This window comes from Atractosteus spatula, chromosome 4 (assembly GCF_055471065.1).
Source record: "Atractosteus spatula isolate fAtrSpa1 chromosome 4, fAtrSpa1.hap1, whole genome shotgun sequence".
Taxonomy (NCBI): Eukaryota; Metazoa; Chordata; class Actinopteri; order Semionotiformes; family Lepisosteidae; genus Atractosteus; species Atractosteus spatula.
In genome coordinates, this window is record NC_142709.1 from 15,246,702 (window position 1) to 15,254,244 (window position 7,543).

The 7,543-nt window shown below is 38.8% G+C and overlaps 1 protein-coding gene across 1 annotated transcript; it reads left to right on the forward strand.

Moving 5' to 3' along the window:
- Positions 1 to 1,663: 1,663 nt before the first annotated feature.
- Positions 1,664 to 4,729, forward strand: LOC148835905 (chymotrypsin-like elastase family member 1). The gene is made up of 8 exons (XM_088912696.1): positions 1,664 to 1,758; positions 1,857 to 1,939; positions 2,387 to 2,487; positions 2,966 to 3,085; positions 3,310 to 3,446; positions 3,709 to 3,854; positions 4,165 to 4,314; positions 4,587 to 4,729. The coding sequence occupies exons 1-8, from the start codon at positions 1,716 to 1,718 to the stop codon at positions 4,602 to 4,604; spliced, it is 798 nt and encodes a 265-aa protein (XP_088768822.1). The 5' UTR covers positions 1,664 to 1,715; the 3' UTR covers positions 4,605 to 4,729.
- The last annotated feature ends 2,814 nt before the right edge of the window (positions 4,730 to 7,543 follow it).

Below are 7,543 nucleotides of genomic sequence, written 5' to 3' on the forward strand. Positions count from 1 at the left end.
TCATTGCAGTACCAAGCCGAAATCTCCACAGCTCAGGCGATTAATTTCTCTCTCTCTAACAAAGAGAATATTTTGTTCCCTCTTTAATCGAGTTTAAGGCTCGTTCCTAAATCAGGTTAACAAAACTTTGCATGGTTCGATTCCACACTGGCACTCTTTATCTCCTGCAGATGGTAATCGAGTGTAAACTGGTGGAACACGCACGCCCACACACCAAGCAGTTTCACACCTGATAATCTTGCCCATCATCTCCATGACCTTTAACATTATTTTCTAAAGTTACATTTTTGTAACATTATTTTTATGGTGTTGTTTACCACTAAGTGCTGGTTGTAGGGGTGAATTATTCGATCACGCAGGGGGGAAACTGCAGGTATTTTACTGACATTCTGTATGTTTCTTCAAGTTAGTAACCACATCTGACCATACTAACAAACAATGGTGTACAGAAGGATGAATTATGCCATTTAATATTATTAAATAGAAATTAAAAAATATGAAGGACTATTAAAAGCAAAATTCCAATTTCAATGTATGATTGACAGTACTCCTCAAAAACAACATAACTCTAAAAGCCTATGATGTTAGCAGGATTTAGCACCATTTAGCAGCTGGACCAATACTACAACCTCTTCAGGTTATGAGGACCTGAAAATCAGTAACAAGTTTTATAAACTTTTCCTCTCCTTATCATTCCATTTGTTAATTTTTTTTTCAATCAACATATCCAGAATATCCCCAAAAATTGATTGCTAAATTAGCTGATTTCTAAATTAAGAGAAGTGTTGTCTGGCCACCACCATTGCTGATGCTGGAAATTCATGTACAGAAATGTGGAGAGATCTATTGTTTTCAGGTATCTCCCTACTGGAAATACTTGCTTGTTACCTTAAGGGTACATACTGTGCATTTGCTGCATTTCTGAAATCTTATCTGTACAGACAGACGGTGAAGATTCTAATGCAGTTCTTGGAATTTACTTCACTACACTTGCGTCCTTGTGACGTGACGTGCACAGTCCAGAGTGGAAATGCCCAAGATGCGGCAGCTTCAGAATTCCCGAAAGTTCCAAAAAATATTTTTAAAAACTTTGATTTCTGTTTTCTGTATCAGTGGCCATCAGTGGTGTGTTTACTGAGTTTCGGGTGTTGGATACATCTATTGTACAGCATATATCATTCACACACCTGTAAATTGTCCACATGCCCAGTTTGTCACACACCAATTATAGTCAATTGTTAAACAATTGCAGTCCACATCTAGAAGGGTTGTCTGTATTAAAGATTCTTTGTAGTTGCTTTCTTTTCTTAAAACGTTTCCTCTTAATCTGCTGTGTTGACACCACCAAAACTACAGAAACTTCTTAATTTTGTTCTTAATCTATACAGTACATGCACAGTTTTATTCCTTCTGAAAAATTACACATATAAGAATATATGATATACATGGCTGCTGAAGTACGATTGATTGACTCATTATGAACATACTGTAGTAGTTCAACTCACATGAATTGACCTTGGAAAGTAAAAAAGCCACAATAAAACATGTGGTGGGGCAGGTTTGAAGTCACCTGTCCGGAATATCTTTAAGGGAAGATCATCTCGCTTTCCTGTAAATGAGGAGAGGAGAGGGGTGTGTTTTGCAAGGTTTTCAGGTATAAATATCAGTTAGAAACTCCCTGCAAACTACCCAAGAGGAGAAGGACAACAGGCAAGATGCTTCCCTACATTGCATTAATTGCTTTCCTGGTCCTGTCTGGTGAGTTGTCTTTTATATGACAGTAGTGTATATACCTAGTCTTGTATTTCAAGATGGCAAGATGATAAAAAAATCATTTCTGTTCTGTTCATTTGCAGGACGGGCTGTTGATGCTCAGAATAACACTGCGCAGCGGGTGGTGGGAGGGGTGACGGCCACACCCAACTCCTGGCCTTGGCAGGTAAGAGAGCAGATTTCATTTCGAAATACACAGCAGAGCAGGAGGGCTTACATGCAGTAAGACACGTTTAAATCATTGTCTCCCAGTAGCGTGTGGCTCTGCTCAGGAGACGCTAAAGGCACTCTCCATCCTTCAGCATGCAATACTACTGGCCCAGTAGACCAGTGAATGTTTTTAGTAATTAAAATCAAAATGTTATCGGCTTTTTATTCTAATGTTACCCACTAGGTATTTACATTAATAAAAAAGTATATGTATATTTCTTCATTGAAATCTCATGATTAACAATTAAACAATTTGCCAAAATGTCATAAAAAAGCAATTCAATTTGGGTTAAAGGCTCACAAAGTGACGTCTCCTAGATGCCTCCTGTGCAATTTCAGTTCCACTCCCTGTATGAGAGCTGTGAGAAATCCAGTCCTGATCCAGTGTGTTTGTCTTCCTCAGGTGTCGATCCGTATTAGCTCCAGCAACTGCTATCCCCACAACTGTGGAGGTGTCCTGGTTAACAGCCGCTGGGTTCTAACAACAGCCTCTTGTGCTTCAAGGTAGAGAAACACTAATTGGAGCATTAATTAAGTAGAAAGGATCAAAGATGAAATTTCAAATCAGATTCTACAAACTACAAACCAGAGACTTTCTTTACTCTGACAAATGATCTCCCTGTAACAAAGTTGTAAGAGGAGAGGGAAGGGTTTATTGAAAATGATCTTGCTTCAGTCCATTGTACAACTCTTCACAGTGTCATACAGAGACTGAAAGTCTTCAATACCTAGAGCCATGTTCCAGGTACACGACTCTGGGACCTTGGCTTGGTTTGACACACAGGTGTTAAGGAAGTGGACAACATTGTTGAAAACACCTTTCCTGTGAAATCTGTTAAGATCCTGGTCTGTTCATGGTATTTAAAGGCTCTGTAGATTGATGGAGCCGATGGAGTCAGATTGAAGATTAATTGGAGTAATTAATGTTCTTGCTAAAGACACATTGTTGAAATTAATATATCTGTACCTTTTCTTTCTACAGTGGCACTCTGGTTGCTTTCCTGGGCGATCACAATATTTACGGGATTGAGGGACGTGAGCAAATCATTCCTGTGGAAAGGACCATCATTCACCCAAGCTGGACTAACAACCTTGCTGCTGGGTACGTCTCACACTGTGGCCCTTTGATGGAATACTGTAGCTTGGTAGAAAGCTGATTAAGAGCTGTGGATGAGTGAAGATGGTTTAGCAAATAAAACCTGCTATTACCCTCTACTTGACAATTTGAATGAAAGATCTGTACATGTATATATGATAACCTACTGTATCTGTACAGTTTTCCTGAACTGAACTGGTCTCCTCCTGTGTTCCCTGTGCTGTGTGCAGATATGACATTGCTTTGCTCAAACTGACTCAGAATGCCGTCCTGAACTCCTACGTCGCTGTGGCATCACTGCCCAGTAGTGGCGCCATCCTTCCCAAAAACAACTTCTGCTACGTCACTGGCTGGGGAAGCACCAGCAGTAAGTTTGTAACAAGAAATCTTACAATATAAATTCTGGTTTAAATTAAGGGGAAAGTGGGTAAAATAAAATATATTGATGCAACAATGTTCTAGAACTGGAAAATCATTTGCATAAATTATTTCTTTTCGCTACTGCTTTTATCATCATTTTTGGAAAATAAAATATCTTGATATGCTTCAGAGTATCATCATCATCTATATCTTATTGAATCTCAAGATGATGAGTTCTCAGTCGGTGACGTTCTGGATGTTGTTTACAGCCTACGGCCAGCTGTCAGCCACCCTCCAGCAGGGCTACCTGCCCATTGTGGACTACGCCACCTGCTCCAGCAGTGCCTGGTGGGGATCCACTGTTAAGACCACCATGGTCTGCGCTGGTGGAGATGGGTACAGAGCAGCCTGTTATGTACGTATTCTCTCTACAGATCTGTCACTTTCATCATCCGTCTTTTCATTTAGCAAACTCAGGCTTCTTGAGTACTAAAACCCTCTTGCTGCCATCAAGATTGCAGATATTTAGGAAAATGTCTTCACTACTGCATTTGGAAAACAATTACTTTGCTCAGGAATGCAAAGATATCTCAATTCATTTCTTCATATGACTGTCTTGTGATAACATCAGTGCAGTGTTTGTATATAATTTGTAATGCCCCATCCTTGATGGTTGGGCACATCAGTGTTAATCTTACAATCACACTGTGCTCTGTCTCCTGAAGGGTGATGGTGGTGGAGCCCTGAACTGCTACACAAATGGAAGATATGAGGTTCATGGAATTTCGACCTTCATGTCTTCACTGGGCTGCAATGTTTACCAGAAGCCCAGTGTCTTCACCCGCATCTCAGCCTATACTAGCTGGATCAGCAATGTGAGTACCTGAATATCGTATCGTCTACAATAAAGCAGTCTATACTAATGTACCTCATGTGTGAGAGTTTTAACTAGGTTGGTAAACCTCCAGGACTGGAACTACTGTATAGTGCTTTGAATTTGAAATGTTGTGTCTTTATTTAGTCCTTCCAGCTGTACTAAATCTTTTTCTTCATATTATTTTTGTTCTTTTCCATTGTTGACACTTTTTGAAGTTATAGTACTTATATATTGTTAAGACACCTTGTTGATATATCTTTCTTCTCCTAGACCATCGCCTATAATTAAATGATCCCGGGCTGCTTGTGTGAACCTTGTTTCTGGCTCTGGAACAAAGTGGACACTGCCCTCCTGCAAGAATACGTAACAGATGTACTGTATATCCAAGCAATAAAACATTATGGGCAAATAAACCTGTCTTCCTGATCTTGAGCTCAGCTCACTCTTTTTAAATGATGCAGAACAAAGATGCAGAAATACTCAGAATATAAGTTAGCATATTAATTAAATTACAAGCATGAAAATATTTAGAATTATACAAGGATAAGCTAATAATTATAAATACTGCCCTACTGCACATTCACACAGGTTCATCACTGCTGTCCAAGGCTATGGATTCATCAATAAACAGGTGTCATGCATTAATAACAAATTGCACTTGTTTTGTCCCTGGGTCAGTTTTGTTCCTTTACTTTGACTCCTTTCTAAGCTCTGACATTCTATCTTGAAGAGGTTCATTCAGCCGGCCATGAATAAGAGGATCAGTCATTGCGAGATGTTGACTCAGAACGTATACATAATGAGAAGAAAATTCACACCTTAAACTATTAACATACTCTCATTCAAAACAGAAATGTTCCCTAACACCCATTATAAGGAATGATGTTAATGCTATAATGAACTACAACATCTAGTCATTATACATAGAGGGACACTGTCATTTACAATCAGAATTTCTGTCACTTATGTGTGAGTTAGGAAGCTATCATGTGACCAAAACCGGTCACCTATATGGACCCCAAACTATCCTGAACAGTGGAAGGCTTTTTCTGCAATACACATGGATTTCATCTTCTGCTCCTGAGAGTTTTTTTACCCCACAATGAGTTGTTTCAATTTTTATAAAGTACCTTCCATACCTTCTTCAGAGGAAGATAATATTTCCTTTGACAAAAGATTTTCCAACTTAATTGAGACAGATGTGTATAATGATAATAATAACAATAATAATAATAATAGTAATAACAATAATAATAATAATCTCTTCATAATAACCACTGAAATTCAATCTTAAACTTAATCTTTGTCGTAACCTTCACTCTTAAGTTTTCATAATATAGATACAAAATCTGATACTTTTTCCTTTACTTCAAAGTTAGATGTACAGTTGTGAGAAAAGGTTTGTGAACCCTTTAGAATTATCTGGATTTCTAGCTCCTAAAATGTGATCTGATCTTCAACTACTGTAAGTCAAAATAATAAAGACAAAGAAAGATCTTTATTGTTTATTTTTTTGGTTCTTATCATTCCGTGAAGCACTTTGAGAAGCCACTTTTAAAGGCACTATATAAAATAAAGTTTATTATTATTGTTAATATTAAATTATGTGTCAACATTAAAAGTTATGTCTTTTTCATAAGTAGGCTATTCCATCTCAGGGTTTCCCTTTTTGTATTCAGAGTTTATGTTTGTGCTACCTGCACGCAAAGAGTAGCACTTTAAGTGTTATATAAAGAGTGCCAGGTGTTTGCCCAATTTTGAATTTCATCTAAATCTCTGTACATTTCATTTGCTTCTTCTATGATGTTTATTAACATTTTATTGACCAGGTAATAGTGCTTAATTTCCAACCCAATGACGCATACGGTGACAAAAAACTTTGAACTGTATTCTGTGCAATCCTTTGGCTAAGATGGTACTGATATACAGTATGGTGACTGTCATACAGAAATCAACCACAGCAGTAGCCTTTCATTATTCTCACACATCGATACCCTATCTCCCCTGGAGATATCGAAAGATGTATTGGTGACAGACACAGCAAAGATAAACCCATTCCATCACAGTAGCTGTAACCATTGTGTATTATTTATCATTGCAAACATTTGTTTGTCCTGTCTTTTTAAGTTTGCCACCAGGTCTTTAAGTATATTTTTTATAAAGCAGTACCAGAGAATATTGAAATCACATGTTATGTAACACTCAGAATTTGCTAAGTATCTGGGTGGGATTATAATTTATCTTTATAATTTGCTTGCATAGCATGGCTTGAGTCAGGATCATATTCTTAAATTGGCTTGATATCTTCTTATACAATTATAATAATAATTAATTAATAATTGCTTACACTTATATAGCGCTTTTCTGGACACTCCACTGAAAGCGCCTTACAGGTAATGGGGACTCCCCTCCACCACCATCAGTGTGCAGCATCCACCTGGATGATGCAATGACAGCTATAGTACACCAGTACGCTCACCACACATCAGCTATCAGTGGGGAGGAGAGCAGAGTAATGAAGCTAATTCATAGATGAGGATTATTAGGAGGCCATGATTGATAAGGGCCAATGGGAAACTTAGCCAAGACACCAGGGTTACACCCCTACTCTTTTCGAGAAACACCCTGGGATTTTTAATGACCACAGAGAGTCAGAACCTCGGTTTTACGTCTCATCCAAAGGATGGCGCCTGTTTGCAGTATAGTGCCCCTGTCACTATACTGGGGCATTAGGACCCACATGGACCGCAGGGTGAGCGCCCCCTGCTGGCCCGACTCACACCTCTTCCAGCAGCAACCTTAGTTTTTCCCCAGGAGGTCTCTCATTTAGGTACTGACCAGGCTCATACCTGCTGAGCTTCGGTGGGTTGCCAGTTGTGAGTTGCAGAGTGATATGGCTGCTGACTGGCTTATAAGCCCAAACCTAATAGAATTGGAGTTGGAGCTGTGGATTCAACAGAGCTACTCAGAACTCTGCAAGTTCACACCACAGACCTCATAGAAAACTGTGGGCATCAATTATATCAACAACGTCTTTCCCAGTAACTCAACGCTGCTGAAGAATACTGGCCCAGCTCTTCTGCAGGGAGCATCAAACTGTCTGTGACCATTCGTGCTCTCAGAGCATCACTCAAGAGAGAAACCTCTTTTTTTTTCAAAAAGTGTTTTCAATTTTAAGATAAAATTGTTTCAGTTTCTCTTACTCATAGTCTACCATGTCTACTGTA